General features: G+C 43.8%; 3 protein-coding genes across 4 annotated transcripts; all 3 read right to left on the bottom strand.

The window, feature by feature from the left end:
- Nucleotides 1–4,249: 4,249 nt before the first annotated feature.
- Nucleotides 4,250–7,714, bottom strand: LOC136767699 (uncharacterized). Of its 2 annotated transcripts, none has more exons than XM_066721649.1 (8): nt 7,589–7,714; nt 7,296–7,487; nt 7,026–7,175; nt 6,704–6,832; nt 6,484–6,586; nt 6,305–6,370; nt 5,951–6,129; nt 4,250–4,703 (listed from the first exon to the last, which is right to left on the bottom strand). In XM_066721649.1, the coding sequence occupies exons 3-8, from the start codon at nt 7,140–7,142 to the stop codon at nt 4,569–4,571; spliced, it is 729 nt and encodes a 242-aa protein (XP_066577746.1). In that variant the 5' UTR covers nt 7,143–7,175; nt 7,296–7,487; nt 7,589–7,714; the 3' UTR covers nt 4,250–4,568. The 2 variants fall into 2 exon arrangements, 1 of the variants encoding a protein (XP_066577746.1); XR_010821868.1 differs by having other exon boundaries at nt 4,615–4,703; nt 5,848–6,129.
- Nucleotides 7,715–8,755: 1,041 nt separating this feature from the next.
- On the bottom strand, nt 8,756–10,215 carry LOC136767700 (maestro heat-like repeat-containing protein family member 6). The gene is made up of 5 exons (XM_066721650.1): nt 10,108–10,215; nt 9,857–9,996; nt 9,645–9,759; nt 9,294–9,550; nt 8,756–8,891 (listed from the first exon to the last, which is right to left on the bottom strand). Exons 1-5 carry the CDS (start codon nt 10,114–10,116, stop codon nt 8,879–8,881), a joined length of 534 nt encoding a protein of 177 aa, XP_066577747.1. The 5' UTR covers nt 10,117–10,215; the 3' UTR covers nt 8,756–8,878.
- Nucleotides 10,139–15,986, bottom strand: LOC136767698 (maestro heat-like repeat-containing protein family member 1). Its single transcript, XM_066721648.1, has 11 exons — nt 15,885–15,986; nt 15,412–15,456; nt 13,657–13,799; nt 13,283–13,408; nt 12,953–13,115; nt 12,718–12,848; nt 10,990–11,130; nt 10,775–10,867; nt 10,609–10,672; nt 10,398–10,511; nt 10,139–10,219 (listed from the first exon to the last, which is right to left on the bottom strand). The coding sequence occupies exons 2-11, from the start codon at nt 15,431–15,433 to the stop codon at nt 10,215–10,217; spliced, it is 1,002 nt and encodes a 333-aa protein (XP_066577745.1). The 5' UTR covers nt 15,434–15,456; nt 15,885–15,986; the 3' UTR covers nt 10,139–10,214.
- Nucleotides 15,987–16,657: the final 671 nt, after the last annotated feature.

The following is a 16,657-nucleotide window of genomic DNA, read 5'->3' as shown; positions in this document are numbered from 1 at the left end:
TTACATTAGATATTTATTGAACATAATGTCAGAGCTATGTCATTTCAAATAACTAAACTGAATACCTCAAACACATCAGAAATAACTGTTTACAAACACTTTCCGTCTTTATATTAGTCAACTGAAAAAGGTTTTCAAAGTAAGATAAAAGAAACAAATGTGTAACTTCACTGTCAATAGTGAAAACTAAGTTGAGGCCCTAAAACAGAAACCTAATAAATGCTTAGAAACAACACATTTGTGTCGTTCAAATAAGAAAACGGAATAGCAGGGGACCACAGCCCGGGTGGAAGTGATCTGACTGTGTCTGTGTGTTAAAAAGCCACGAAACATGATTGTGAAAACTCTGTCTTATTACATAAGCTTGAATTACTATTTATTTATTTATTTATTTTCTTTACAGTTTTCTTTCTGGTTGTGCAGCCTGAAAAGAACTGCACATACATATCAGATCAGGGGTTTGAGAGAGCTCTGAACACAGCGACCGGTAATAAGCATCAGTCACAGGCTAGGGGCCCCATCCCACGTTTGGCATACAGATCTGGATACATCAGAATTAAAAGTATGTGGAATATACATACAGTCATACAGATCTTTTATTTTCATTTACACCAATTAATTGTTTCTCTTTATATATGATTTTTATGTCAGCATTTATAAAACATGGTCTTTAGTAATAACATTGCTTGATTACCATCACTTACCTTACATGACCTGTTTAATAGATTTACTAATTTGATATTAATCAAGTATTTTGAATCTTTAAAATCCAATGTTTTGTATACATAGGTGTGTATGTATATGAATACAAATTGTACATTAAATATTTAGAGAAATGCAAACCTATACTTAATAATAACAACGTCTGGATTAAAAGTCTTATTCTTAATTCTGTTTTTCACACACAGAATGAGCCTGAAGTAAACAAACTGAGATCTAGGACATGAAGATGAAGATGAATGGATGGATGGATGAGCCTGGAGTGAGAATCATCTCATCTCTCACCTTGAGGACCTACAGCTGTCCCTTATTGTGAGCAGGATTTGTGCAGCGTACTACAGCAAGAGTTCTGGACACTGATGCGTTTAAAATTAATGTTTTCATCTTACATTATTCAAAATAATATTTATCAGAATTTCCCAAATGACAGATTTACAAATTGGCTAGTTTTGATTTTAAACTTCAAATGAAAAAATACATTTCAAACTTTGCACTTCCCTTATTTCACTTGTGCAATCATAACTTTGCATTGAAGTTTATTAATAATGTTACAATTATGCAATTATGCAACATTTTGCAGTTTTATACTTTTGCTATTTTACTGCTAAAGTATAATAAGTAATTAATTGGACTGGTTAACAACATCTGAGTTGCACTGTAATGTAGTGGTGGGTTTCCCAGGTAACGTTGTTTTAAATCCTTGCTGTAAAACTAGGATGTGCTTTACATTGTGGAATCAAACCACCGAGACCTGGCTCGATGCCGGCAGCCAGATCCGGGCCAATTCTGGGCCGTAATACCATTAGACATCGGGCCGAAATAGAGCCAGTACTGTGCCGAATCAGTGCGCTGTCTGGGTAGTGGCTTGTGTTTATTTTGGCATATCATTCCAAAATTATTATTTTTGGCAAATACAAATACACTTAGATCTGACTGGGGAGTCCCCTGCCTCAGGCTGAAGTGACTGAATCAATATAATGCACTGACATCATCATCCATTCAATTAATGCTAGTATGCAATGCCGCGCTCTGTGGAGAAACTTGATTTCCAGCAAATACTCTGTGAGATTTGTGTAGATGCTGTATTTTCTCCTCTCAGACACCAGACTCCCCTCTGTAACCAGCAGACATGGCGACCATATTCTGACTAAACATTGTTACTATAAACCCGGTGCTCGAGTGCAGAAACGTCAGTTCTCAGTCAACCAGTTCTACTGCAGTCCATCTTAACACTCATTGTGAAGTGCCTCCAATTTCTATAGAACGTGCTAGTTATTGGTCAACGAAACAAATACAGTCCCTTTAATTTGTATTATTATTTTTAATAATAGCATTTTAAAATATTCACAGTACTATACAATACATCTGTAAATCCTGTGGTGAATTTCCTGGCCTCTGATCTGTGACGATCCTGAATGGCTCCCTCTGGGGCTGGAGAGCACTTGTCCCAGTGGACAGAGCACACCCTGGGGACGCCTGGAAATCTGTCTGCAGTGAGGTCAGACTTTCATAAAAAGCCACACGAACTGATCCGTATAGATGTGCTTCTCCACGGCACAGATCAGTTTCCATCCCTAACCCACAAGTCTGTCCCTCTGTCCCTAATCTCCTTCTCTGCCCGTCTCTCCCACAGAAGACACCCCTGCAGGCTGCTGACTGAAGGAGCCGCACACTTTGCGGGTGTGACCGTCGTATTCAGGCAGAAATCTTGGGGTTCCAGTGGTACATGATTACAGCTTCTATTGTATTGGACTGCACCCCCCACTGTTATTGGTCTTCTCATATAGCCCAACATTACTGTAATTATCCATAAACCCATTGCGGGAGACGGCTCTTCTCTTCCCTGTGATGATGCGGTTAGACAGACCTCATCACGGAAGCAAATGCAGGTTTTTAGTGCTAGATTATATGCCTTTCAAATGAAGGGTGTTTACCGAGTGGTGCATGTAACTTAATTTAGAAGTACGCTGTGAAATGGATACATCAAGAAAAGGGACATGAAAGGATTTGCTACCTAGCCAGTTAAAAGGTAATCCAAAGTGTTAACGGGTGCATTCGCATTTATAAACAAACAAATGTCTGTATGTGCATTACAGTGGTCAGTGGGTTTATCCATTGTTACAGGGCATTTACAGGTTTTAAAGGTTCATATAAATACTGCACCCTTTAAAATAGTTTAACGAAATAGCTTTATTTTAAATGTACAGTTATGACTTAATCTTATCCACGGTCGTCTTCCTGGTTGAGGCCGATTCTGACGTGTCCTCAGTGTGCGGCGCGCAGCGTCAGAGAAGGCTTTCATGGAGTGGAGCAAACCACTATGTGTTAAGTTAAAGGCGGGGGGACTTGAAATGCTGGTAAAGGAATCAGTCTATATATGTAATTCAGACTGCGTAAATGTAAGTGGTGTATAAAATGAATTAAATTTTGTTTAAATGTATTTATAGAATTTAAATTAGATTAAGATAATATACTAAAAATATGTATTGCTATATGGAGACTACTTTGCCTACTACTTTGTTTGATTTTTGAAAATGGTTTGCAATATAGTCGGTGGAAGTTAGTTTTATTTTCTAGACTGACAGCTTCTTGTTGGATAGTTCTTTCACCCATTCAACAAACCCTGGGGTTTTTGGACATTAATGCTGACTGCATTTTTAACATCATTGGTCACCTGGCCATAGCTATCTTTTTCACATTCCCACAGAGCCGCTCTAGTGGGACGTATTGCCAGACAATAATTCAAATGGATGTTTAAAGAAATACAAATCTGTCTTGGATACACCTCATGCTAGATCATACAAATGGCGTTTGTGTGAGATATGGGTGTCGACCTGAGCGGGCATGAGAGTGAGGACCGACCTCACTGCATACAGAAGTGTTTCACTGTGTGCGTCTCAGTATCTCAGTATATAGCATGTGTCTCAGTATATAGTGCGTTTCTCAGTATCTCAGTATATAGTGCGCGTGTCTCAGTATATAGTGCGAGTGTCTCAGTATATAGTGCGCGTGTCTCAGTATCTCGGTAGATAATGCGCGTGTCTCAGTATATAGACTCAGACTCATCTGCATGCCTGTGCAGCCTCTGCAGCTCTAAAACCGAGACACATGGCGTTAGAGACAGACAGGACGAGCTCTCGTATTGAGGTGCTCTCTAATATATATATTAGACTTGTCACACTAAACCATGTATCCATTGCCTTTTAAACACTTTTACATTTCATGTTTGAATAGAAACTGAAATGAAAATTCAAGAACACAGGAACTCCCTTGCTTCTCGCCTCTGAGATGCTTCTTAAAATCTATATAGGAATTTCTGTCACTTTAGTAAATGATTCTACCAATGGGAATACTGAATACTGTCTCTTCAACACAGCAATGCTTTGCCAAGGTTTAGTTTAACCTCCTTTTCTCTGTCTCTTTGGTGAGCTGAGGAAAGAACTCGGCTGCAACCGATTGCATTTGGTCACTTGCAGACGTGGAAATACTGTCAACAACTCCAGTGTGCTTGTATCTGGTATTACTTTTTGATGTCTTGTGTTCTGGAACATCGTATCAATACAGACGTGTGTATTGTTCCACAGACTCTCCACAGTCAATCAATCAGTTTGTATAGTGGCCTTCGCAGGTAGCGACAGAGCGCTTTACAGAGTGATAAAAATACTACAACAAAATGAAAAATAAACAAGTTTAAAATGTACAAAAATAAAGTAAACCAACAGTAAATAAACCATTAGGCACGGAGTAGAGAAGAACAAAATCTCCTATGGATGCAGATTGTTACTGGAGAAAATACATCTCTGGGGGTCCATAGCCGCCCCTGCCAACGCTGGCAACACAAACCTCTCTCAGTTCAGTTCCTCCTTGATTGTGGCCTCAATTCCAGACAAAGCTTTCAACATGGTGTGAGAAAAGGAGTCGTGATGAAAACCAGTGTCACCCCTGTCCATGCTGTCCCGACGGGCGAGCAGGGATGGCATTCTCTACAGCAGGAAGGAGGAGAGAGTCTTTAGTGCAGCGCAGAGAGCAGACTGGGACTTAGTGGTTGAATGTTCATTGGTTCTCAATTGAATATCTATTCAATATAAACAATGCACATACAGAGCTCTCAGTACACTAATATCTTCCACCCAGAATCATGTCACGTGTTCAGACATGTTTAATTCAAGCTGCCTTGTGACTCGAATTGTATTTTTAGTGTCTTTAACGGATATTTCTGACGACGGAGTCACCCGGAAAAGCCCGGAGGAAGGTAAAGTGTTTGTAATGTTTGTCTTTTACAGTACTGGAAACTTCACTTGAATTAGTACTGATGATTTTTCCACACTTGGTTTTCTTTGATCTGTTTCTGAGCCGGACATCTCACTCATAAAACAGATTCCTCTGAAATAAACACGCTGTATTGTGTATTCGTCTCGAGTGATATTTTATACATCGAATGTGAAACCAGTTTGATTCCCCGGGGCCTTTAAAGACAAGTAATCAAAAGCGATTAAGAGAACCAACACTGTTCCATGTGCTTTTATGGTTTTAACATTCAATAGTCATATCCTTTGATTGATTAATTTCAGGTGCTGTGACGTGATCGTTACACACGTGCACAGCAACCGTCTTCCATTCGTACAGATTCACGTTTTATTCAACATAGTATTAAGTCTTTACACTCGCCCCCATTTGCCGAGTGTGCAAGTGTTTAAAACGGACATTATAAGGAGTACAGGTGTGTGACACTTATCAAATGAAACTGGACAACCTGTGCTATAATATTCTGCATAGTTGATCATGATTAGACAAACTGTATTACACTACTAACAAGTTTTTTCAAGAAAACAAAATGTGTTTTTTGAAATGTTGACCTATTGGCCTTTTTCCTGCAATAAAGTCTATGGGAAATCTTGTTTGAAAATTGCTAGCTGAAATACCACTCCTATTGAAATTTTGAGAAATTGTTGGGTGAAAAAACCATAAGAAATAAAGGAATTATGTGCATTTGAAAAAAACTAGCTTAGGCAGTGAAATTTAGTCCATTATAAGGGACACAAGCATGCAGGGCCACATTTCGTGCAACATTTTCAATCTATGCGTGATTTTAATACCTTAAATATTTAAATTATAAAACACACCTACACAGTATATCGAAAACACTTGTATGACATTGTGGTCTCGGACACCCATTTACACAGCAGTGTGTTAGAGGACATGATGAGATCCAGCGGCCTCACTCGGTTACCCTGCGCAGCTCCTGAGGGGGACACCTCATCTCCTTGCCTCTTCTCATCGGTGGCAGCAGAAGAGCCTCTTCCACACGGGCTCCTTCACTGGCCTCTGTTGCTGGGAGGCAGTGCAGTACTCCAGGGCCTGAGAGGCGAGTGAGTGAGTCGCTTTCCTCCTGCAGGGCACGCGTCAGAGCTGGAGACACAGGGAGAGGACGAGCTGAACACACAGCGCTGAAGTGACAGAGAGGGCACAGCGACAGGCCGACACTCTGCTCCAGCCCGGTAACAAAGACTGGCTCTTTACACACAGCCAGGACCAGAGCAGCAGTGACGCGGTAATACACTGACACACTCAAGGGCTGCATTACCTGCGATGCTCTGATCCATCCATCGACGACTGAGGAGGGACTGCGGGGTGTTTTTAATCAGAGACTCTGTGGGTCAGAGAGAGCAACACTGAGTCACAATTCAGGACACATCTTGGCTACAGTGTGCCTGTGAGCTCCATCACGTGCCCACATCCTTCCCAGGTGTGTCATCTCCTCACCTGTAAAGATGGCAGCGCAGGCTTTGACTCCAGGAAAACGGCTGCTCAGGCAGTCCAGGGCGCAGCTGAAGGACCAGCCCAGGGCCTCTGGGAAATCAGACGCCTAGAGAAGACAGGGAGTCAAATTCTGGGACTCTCAGCAGACCTGTAACTCAAGAGCCACAAACATGCAACATCTCTCTGTCCTTCATAAGCAACACAATGGCCATACTGTCCTTACCCAGAACGCAAGGTCATCCAGGAAGGTGCGAAAGTCCAAAGCCCGTTCCTGCTTGTTCTTGAAGATCAGTCTCCTGATGGTGCTCAGTTCTGGCACTGACCCAGTGTTGTTGAGAGTCCGGTAGCAGGTCTGCAAAAGAGACAAAAGCTTAGCCTCAACACTCGGCACTGATGCCATGACACAGCAGCACGATCTGACCGCAACGTCTCAAATTCTACGTTTGTAACTCTTCTTATATTCTTTAAAACCGCTGCAGGCCCTCCTGGGTTTGCCCGCCCCAATGGGGGAAGAGAGTGGTCAGGGCCCACTGAGCTGCCCTTACCTTGAACACCTTTGGACTGGAGTCTGGGAGGTGCAACACCAGACGCACCAGCGCCTCCTGTAGTTCCTCTCTGATGTGGGCCGTCACTGCCTGGCACTGGCACAATTCCCCCAGCATGGTGGCGCCGGCGCAGCGCAGTGCCTCGTCCTCCTGTAAACAAGCAGAGAGGGTCAAGCACAGCTTGTGACACACTGAGTACGACAGCCTGCAGGCCGGACACTTAAACCTCTCACTGAGACACGGAGCCAGAAGAGCAAAACAGCGACTCACTCTTTCCAACAGCGCATTGACCCTATGCAGGACGTCTGCAAGGACATCCCGGCCGACGCCATCCCGTCTTAGGTTGGGCAAGAGCTGCGAGAGGCCGGACAGAGCTCCCAGGACCACCTGCCTGTCCGCCACGTCCACATCCTGCAGGCCCAAGCCGAGGAAGGATAGCAGCTCCCGGCTCTGTTCTTCCACCTGCACAGAGAAACAAAGAACACCCCGTCAGCACTGACACTCCCAGAGTGAAGAATTGAAACACTGCTGGCAGGTGGTCCTGCACCGCACACTGTCCTTACCTGGGTGGCTGTGGCTCTCCGCAGGCCCTAGAATAGCTGCAACCTCACAGGCACAGAGGGGTACTGGGCTCGGAGCTTCAAGTTCTTAAGCAGCACGGCCCTCAAATGTTTCTCTGAGCCGCACAGCAGCTGCAAGACAGGAGAGCGAGGCGTCGTGAAAGTAGCCCTCCGGCATTAAAGCCATTAAGAGCCGCACACATAGCACTTTGCGGGCACCAAAAACTTGCTGGTCTGGAACCAAGGAACTCGTGACATCAGGGGCCGGGGGGTGGGGTAAAGATGTCTCCACAAAAAGTTATGTCCTAGAGTTCAACCGCCATTTTTAAAATGACAGCAGAGACGCGACCAGTGAGTAGAGCTTTGATTAAATATGAACAAAATCAGCAGCAAACAGCAGTCTGTCAAATAGAGAGACCCTTTAGTAACAATATGGTCTCACCAGGTCCACTCACTAGTTAGGCGACTGAGCTCACCTTCCGTGACAGGAAAGACGTGTTACAGCAATGTTATGATGATGGAGAGTTAATGCGACGATATAGACTGGACAGAAATTGAATATTGTTGGATAATTAACTGGTCATTAACTGGTCCTTAACTGGGTCCTTAACTTTCTTCCACCACTGGCAGAAATGCGGTGTTATGCCGAATCCAGTGCCCCTACGAATCATGTGTCCCTGGTTGGTTTGCGCATTATTCATACATTCATTTTCTTAGCGCACAGAGCGAATTACACAAAATATACAGTAAGAGAAGATCAAATACACAATAACTTCTGTGCTGGTGAGTGCAACTTTAACTACGTATGTATATAGATTGATAATCACAGTGTACATGGAATACTTACATCCCAAAAGTTTAAATGCATGAAGAAACACAATTTATATTGTTGTTGCTGCTGTATTTCAACAATTGCACATACTCGCTCTGTTCGCAGCAGAGCTGTTACAGGGATGCGCTTTGCACAGCGAGCGCTCACACGCCAGCACAGTGCTGACAATGTATTATCATTATGCATTTCTTAGCTGAAATGCAGGCCAATTCGCAAAAAGTTCAGCTGGTTCCCATGCCCAGCACCTGCTCCGACACCAGCACCGGCATCATGTCGGTGGAAAAGCGCTAACAGAGACGCACTCACCTCAGAGAAGAAAGCCGTCACCGTGACTCAGTGCTGCTCCTGGTCAGAGCTCAGGAAAGGGACAAGGACCTTCACGATGCCGGGGAGATGCGAGCCGCCGTGCTGAGCCATGGCCCTGGATTATTATTATTATTTTTATTTCTTGGCAGACGCCCTTATCCAGGGCGACTTACAACATAAGTGAAAAAATACAGAGAAGTACAAGGCATCAATCATTACAAATTCAACTTAGCTAAAACATAGCAATTCAAAATAATACATTTTAAAAAATTCCAATTTAAAATTTAAACAAGTACAGTAAGAGACTTCCTACATCCTGGACGGTGAAAGCTAAGTGCTGTCAAGATGTAGGGTTACAGACGAGGGCTACGGGAAAGGGAGCAAGGAGCAAAACAATCAAGAACGCAAGGAGCATAATAAGCTGAAGTGCTATCTAGCAGGGATAGAGGACTAATATTAAATATTAGAGTGCTGTCAGAAGAGATCGTTGAAAAAAGGGAATGCAGTGAGGAGACAATAAATATGAATACGTTCCTGTCAGCACAGCTTGTGATGGAGAGAGACCCGTACCTGGCCAGGAGACGGACCCCTTCAGTGTGGCTCTCGGCGCTTGGCAGCTCAGCCCAGGCCTCTTCCTGCTCCAACTGCTCCGACAACGTCACCAGCTGGGCCTGTAGCACCAAGGCCTGCACGGCGAGCATGGTCTCTCTGATGTCCTCACTGAGGCCCATCCGGAGAAGTAGGGTGCCAAAGAGTTGGGGAAAGACCCTCTGAAAGGGCCCCTTCTGCTCTGGGGCGGCCAGCAACTCTTGCACGGCAGAGATCACCTGACACCAGGAGAGACATACAGGGTCACACTCAGAGAGAAGGCACCCAATTTACAGCACTATATCTCTGGAAGCGTCAGAGAGATGTACTCACAGCCAGGGTCTGGCGCCCAGCGGGTGAGGCGCTCAGCTTTCCCACGAGGAACGCCAGCAGCTTGCGGGACAACTTGCTGTCTGAACCCAAGGCCCTCCATAGCGCACAGCTGGAGCTGGGGTAGACAGAGACACATGGGAGCTCCTCGCTGTGACACACTGTGACACATTAGCCAATCATGCAAGAGGGACAGGCGCTTCTGTGAGGCTCACCGGTCCAGCGGCAGGGCTCGAGTCAGCAACGTCTCAATGAGCTCCTCCGGGCAGTGAGACACGAGGCGGGCGACCACTTTCAGCTGCCGGTCAGCCAGGTGGGGCAGGCAGGTTTGCAGAGCATCCAAGATCTCAGGGACCTGGAGGATAGAGGAGACAGGTGCTCAGTCTGCACACTACACTGCTGCCCAGCACAATACACACAGCGGGCTAGGCTCTCCTCTCGTGAGAGACTCCAAACTGGCCCTTACCTGCTTCATCAGCTTGGCTCGACCAGCCTGTAGGACACAAAAGCAGGCGAAGCTGCTGTCCCGGGGGAAGGAGGGCTGGCCTGGAATGGGCTGGGCATTCCCTGTAATCAGACTTAAGGTTTGGTATGGAAAGGACAGGAAAACGAATCAATCACAGAGATCAGGAGAAACAATACAGTTACAGGCTGAGAGTGTCTGTGTGAGTCGATGTGTTGCCAATCACAGCAGGAGGTCAGACAGCACTGAGAGCACTGTAGCGCAGTGGGACAGGACGGGGGAGAGGACGGTACCTGCGGCGCTGAGGAGGTGTGCCAGGATCACCCCACCTGCGGCCCGGCTCGGCTCACTGGTGCACTTCAGCAACTGTATAAGGAGACTGGCGACCAACTTTGGGAAGGCGGTGGCTGTGGGAATAAGGCAAGCAGCACAGAGCAGTGAGGACACAACACAGGCCAGCGGATCAGAACCAAGACTCTCTCGAGTGAAAGAAGAGAGACTTACCGAGAAGTGTAATGAGGCTCAGGACCACATCCACAGGTAGCCGGCTCTCCCGACGGGCGCGGATCTGAAGGAGAAAGACACGGTCACTGCGTACCCGCTGCACAGACTCGGCTGCACAGGGCCCGTGTGTCGGGGTGTCTCGGCCGTTACACAGAACAGGACCTACCTCCTGGTGCAAGCTCCTTAGCAGGGGGAACACATAGGGGTGGATTATTTTCCGGTCCGAGCCCAAGGCCGCCAGGATGATGCAGCGCACGTTCTACAATAAAGAAACTAAGTATCAACCTAAAAACAATATAAGAACATAAAACCAAGCCTTTAACCTGGAGCCGGTCTGATCTATCCCACCCCTGCTACCCCAGTCAGCACAGAAAGACGTACCTGGACCAGAGCTTCACCGTCGGACCCATGTCTGTACATCACCACTGTGGTGTCGATCAGCCCCCTCAGGTTGACCCGGAGAGTCGCAGGGCTCAGCAGGGGCGTCAGGGCAGCCAAGGCATTGACTACCACATCGTGGACCTGCAGGACGGACACAGAGACCAGTCTGTGTGGGCAACACCAAGAGGGCAAAAGAGCAACAACTCAGAACAAGTGAGCGACGGCAGCACATGAGGATTAACAGTATACAGGGTGAATTACAGTGATTTATACAGTGGCAATCCCTGTCACCCTCCCCAACACACTGTGCCTGGCAGAACCAGCTGGCAGAGGTAATACAAAAAATATGTAAGTTTTTGTGTTTCTCGTTTTCTTTTTTTGTTTTTCTTTTTGCATTTGTGTTCTTTATGGGCTCAAATTAGCGCCATAAGTAACGAATTCAAAATAAAAAATTGTGTGTATTACAAGTGATAATGCCTCTGATTACAATATTTTTACAAGAAACAGGATGACAAAATGAGGGACATTTGTAGGTAAAATTACATTGTGCACAGTGTCCACAATTATAATTCCCATCAGGGAGATCGCAAAAATAAGTGGAATGAACAAAGGGGGCAGATCTGCATGTACCAATAAGTCTCGGAGACTCCTGCTAAATACCATGCCAGGGGGCTCCTTGAAAGTCTCTTTTAAAGAAGGCTCAGATTCTATGATGTACCAGTGATGTCTAATAACCTTCTCCAAATGCAATCCTAAAGATGAATATTCAGTAATACATTGTACTGGTTGAACATGTACCATCACTTCTATCTCACAAACGGATAGTTTGCGACCTAAAGAAGTAAATCTATCAGCAGCCGCATCTATCCAGTGATCAGGGTGACCCCTTTCTTTACAACGAGTCTTTACAATGTTGGGCTGATGCAAATGTCTCTCATCTGAGCTACAAATCCTCCATAGTCTATTGAGCTGACTTACAGTCAGTCAGTCAGTCACTTTTATTAATATAGCACATTTAAAAACAACAACTCAGGACTAGCAAAACAAGGACAGCATACTTCCCAGAATCAACAGTAAGTAAAAGGTCATTAGACACTTTGAAAAGAGCAGACTTACAGGGAGGCTTTTCTTCAACTGCACTAGATGAAAGCTATCAGCTTTAAGTAAAGAGTTTCTTTCAGTTGGTTTTCGATACAAGTCGGTACTTAAGTATTTTTCTGAATATCCAATGTAAAGTTCAAATCTGTGTTAACACTATTAAGATGTTCATTGTGTGTGTATTTGATTAATTGATTAAGTATATAACCAGACAGTTTACAAACGTGTTTCATATCCTGATGAAGATCCTGAGAAGCATGGGCTAAATAAATACTTTTTATGATTTTCTGGAGCTATAAGTGAGTGTGCGGCTATTCTTTTCTTTTCATGTGATATGATCTTTTTCGATACCCAGCACCTTCTAAGGTATTCAGATGTGTGTGTGTAGAATCTTTTTTCTACAATTTTTATTTTTGATCTCAACATCAATTTTTTCTCATCTGTATTTTTTTTGGTTACAATATTTTTTATTTTGAATTCGTTACTTATGGCGCTAATTTGAGCACACAGTTCTTCCTGTTGCATTTGCATTCTGCTTTTTGTTTTTCTTTTTTGCAGTTGTGTTTTGCACTTCAGGCCAACGTATTTACCAGTCCACATTTGACAATCACATTTCCCAGCGGCGCGTACCTGCAGGTTCCGGTCGATCTGAAAAGATGAGTAAACAGTGTCCAGAATTGGAAAGAAGTGCTGCTTCCTCAGGGTCGGGTCAGAGCTCCCTCTGGGGCCAGAAAAGAAGTCCTGAATGCTCTCAGAGAAGTCTGGGTCAGTCAGGGTCAGGTGAATAAAACAGGTCAGTTCCCTATTGTGCCAGGCTTCAACAAAGCACAGTGCCTTCAGGAATCGAAGCAGCAGGCAGACTCACCATTTACTCGTGACAGACGTCCCAATGTGGTCAGCCATATGGGGTCTGCTTGCACATCTGCCCTGAACAAAATGTCCAGAGCTGCCAAGACCTCCTCGAGAAACCGGGACCCCAGTGCCAGCAGGATGTCACTGGCTGCCTGCTGCCTCTCCGGAGGCTCGTTCTTGGTCAGGGGAAGACGAGAGGAGGAGGGTGAGTCTGAGAAGGCTTTCTTGGGACAGCAGTGTATCTGGCAAATCTCTGAGCGACAAGAATCATTATACAAAAAAACAGGAAGGTCTTTGTCTAATGTGCATGTTTCAGAGCACCTCACAGGAGGGAGTGACTCACCGCATCCCTGCCCATCATTCCAGAAACCAAAGCGATGGCCTTCCCGGCTGTGGAGGCGCTGATGGCTTCAATGTGGCTGCTCAGCACCTTTCCCATGGCCTGCAGGATGGAGGTCTCATGGGCTACCTGAGCAGAGAAACACAGGAGGAAGAGGTCACGAGCGATGTGATCAATGTCTCTCTTCTCTGCATGACTGACAGCGTTACAGCCTTGAACCCTCTGTGCACAAGGACACTGAGAGCTGTATGGATTTCCAAAAACTCAATCACACCATGTACACACTTTATAAGCTGCAGAAAACACAAATCTTGAAGAAGGAACAAAGAAGAAAGAAGGCATGATTCCTACTGACAGACAGATCAAAGGAGTCGCACCTTGTGGTCTCTCCTCAAGAAACCGACACACCACAAACAGAAGTCTTCTGGGTCGGCCACATCGGAAAAAGCCACCATCTTCTCCTGCAGCTGCTGCTCAGTGGCGCCTGATTCAAGGGCATGCTGAAGATCAAACATCTTCACTGAGGAGACAATACCAACAAAAAAATATCCAGACATTCTGCCGTCTGTCATTGGAGTCTTGAATTAAGCACAGACCTCATGTCTGTAATTACTCTATAGAATACTCCACAAACACACGTGCAGATAAAATACAAATATCAGATATTTAAAGAGAGTGCAATATTTGTATCTCCAAACTGAGGACTGTAATATTAGGGGGCCAAGCAATTAAGTAGTTGGACAATTTTTGTAATTGGTCGGATTATTATTAGGCTTCCATGCAAAAAGTGCTGGAAGCCTATTGTTTCTGTTAGGATTTTTAGGGGGCCAAGCAACGAAGTTGCTAGACTACTGTTTGTAATTGGTCGGATTACTATTATTATTATTATTATTATTATTATTATTATTATTATTATTATTATTATTATTATTATTCTGCCATATATTTCAAATGGCCATACAATGAAAACTACTGGACAGAATCTCACCAAGTGAAAAAGTAAGTGAAAAATACAATTGAACCTTACATCACTGAAGCAAACAATGAAGGAATTGATATTAAAGTCCACTGACTTTGAATACATACTTCAAGTGACAAAAAATGAAAACCGCAAATATATGCTACATTGGATTGATATTGAAAATAACACGTTTAATAACACGTGCATTTAAACTACAAATGCCTGCTGAAATCTGAAACCTACTGATACAGCATGGAAGCCTTAAAAGTTGCATGCAACTTCTAGTTATTATTATTATTCAGCCATATATTTCAAATTGACATAAAATGAAAACTACTGGACTGGATGCCTATATGATGTTGTCCCTCAACAAATTTGGAAGTCATACGCCTTATCGTTCTGTTCGGTGTGTTGCAGACCGGGTACCGTGGGCAGCTCTGTGCTAGAAAGTCCAGGAACACTTTTTAGTCTCAGTTGGCCCGTGTATGGTGTGTTAAACTGATTTAATCAATTCCAGTTTAATTTTCCTAATAAAAAGACTGTTCTACTCTGTTCTACTTAATATTTTGTATTTATATTCTCTCCTTTAATGGTTACATCATTCCTATATTTGATACTGACACAAAGGAGAGGGCACAGGCCTACAGAAAGATTTTATTGTCATCAGATGTAGCTTTGAACACTGCCAGCATCTAGAATGATTTTGATCAGCATGTTAGTGTTCATAGCAGAGGGCTCTCTCTACTTGTTAGTTTGTCAATTGATAAGATTTTGTAGGCTTTGCATACACACGTGCACCCCTCGAAAGCCTGAAACCACAGAGCCCCCCACATAACAAATCCCAATTTACCCCTGGTTAAACACGATATATCCCTACAGATGTGTTTGGCTGCTTATAGCTTTATTAGTTTCAATATTCATGTACTAGCATTATCATATTGTAGCAGTTCTGAAGCCATATTATGAAGCCTGGGCCATTTGGCTTGTGGTTCGATCACTGCACTGTCGTGTGTGAGACCTGTGTTCGAATCTCATCATGGCTGAAACCCTAAAGTCTGTTAAATATGTCATATCCCTCCACATATGCTTGGCCCCCTACATTGCTGCTTGCAGCTATATTTATTTATTATTATGAATCAGTAAAAGGACTCAAAACAAATAGACAACTCACCTAATGCCTCAAAATGATCCATCTTGAATCGGAGTTGTACTGATACTAAATTAAAACAGAAGAATTCTGGGTTACATTTAATTTCACTTTATTGATTGTATTATTTTGTGTGAATAAGCACAGTATGCTGACAATTGGTGCATTAGAGTGAAGAAAATCAAGTCAAAGAATTATAAAGTGTATTTTTAAACAATAATAACAGTATTTAAAATAAAAGAAAGCAGTGTTATACAGTTCAGTATGGACAACTCAAATATGAATCCCAATGTTCAAAGACAGTTTCCATTGCAAGGGAAGAGATGCACGCATCGCAATATTGTTAATGTATCCAGTAAGCAGGCAAACACGATGTCAGGTTTGACACAAATACACTAAAACAAAAGCCTCACGACCAAAGTGTCTATTGTACACAATATGAAATGTGTCTTATATTAAGTTCAACACTATTATTCAGTACAGCCTATGGGACTCACATCTAAATAAGCAGATTCATAAAGTGATCGATGACCATTTCATCTTAACAGAAACTCATTTGCAAATTTGCATTGCTAATTCATACTCATACGGCTGCTTCCGTGCGGGTCCACAATGCACTGAATCCACATCCTGTGCGGCGGGTTAAAGCGCGTCTCTGACGTCATAGTTGAACTTGGTTTGTTTACTCGACGAGACTTATAATTAGAATATATTACAGCTGCTATTGTTTCTACAAGGAAAAGTTTATTAAATATAAATATGGATTTTGGGAAATGCGTGTCGAGGTCTTTCCCCACCAAAACACCAAGCATTAATAATCCAGACAGGGTCAAACAGCCAAGTCCCGCAGTGCGATCCTGCGCTCCCTACCGCCATCTTGTGTCACATGTCCCGCTATGCGGGGGAAAAAGAGCCTCAACCAGCCAGAGAAGACAGACAGCTGTGGGAAGCCAGATTATCACTCGGATATATCTGCTAATGACTTCCTATTCATTTCGAGATATCTCTCAATCATTTAGAGATCTCTGTCAATGACTTCCTGTATCCGGCCTGAGATTATCAATTCCTGTTTCCTTCAGATACATAGAAATAAATGAACTGTAAACAGGAAGTGATAATCCTGGGCCGCATACAGGAAGTGCTGCGGGATCTCGAAATGATCAGAGCAGGGTTTCACTCTCCTGTCCTGCAGGACCACTGGCCCTGCTGGCGTTTGTTCCAACCGAGCACTCAATTACTTAATTGAACCCTTAATTGAAGTCATTTGATT

This window comes from Amia ocellicauda, chromosome 14 (assembly GCF_036373705.1).
Source record: "Amia ocellicauda isolate fAmiCal2 chromosome 14, fAmiCal2.hap1, whole genome shotgun sequence".
Classification (NCBI taxonomy): domain Eukaryota; kingdom Metazoa; phylum Chordata; class Actinopteri; order Amiiformes; family Amiidae; genus Amia; species Amia ocellicauda.
Note: the sequence above shows the minus strand (reverse complement) of the source record. Positions and strands in the feature narration are given on the sequence as shown.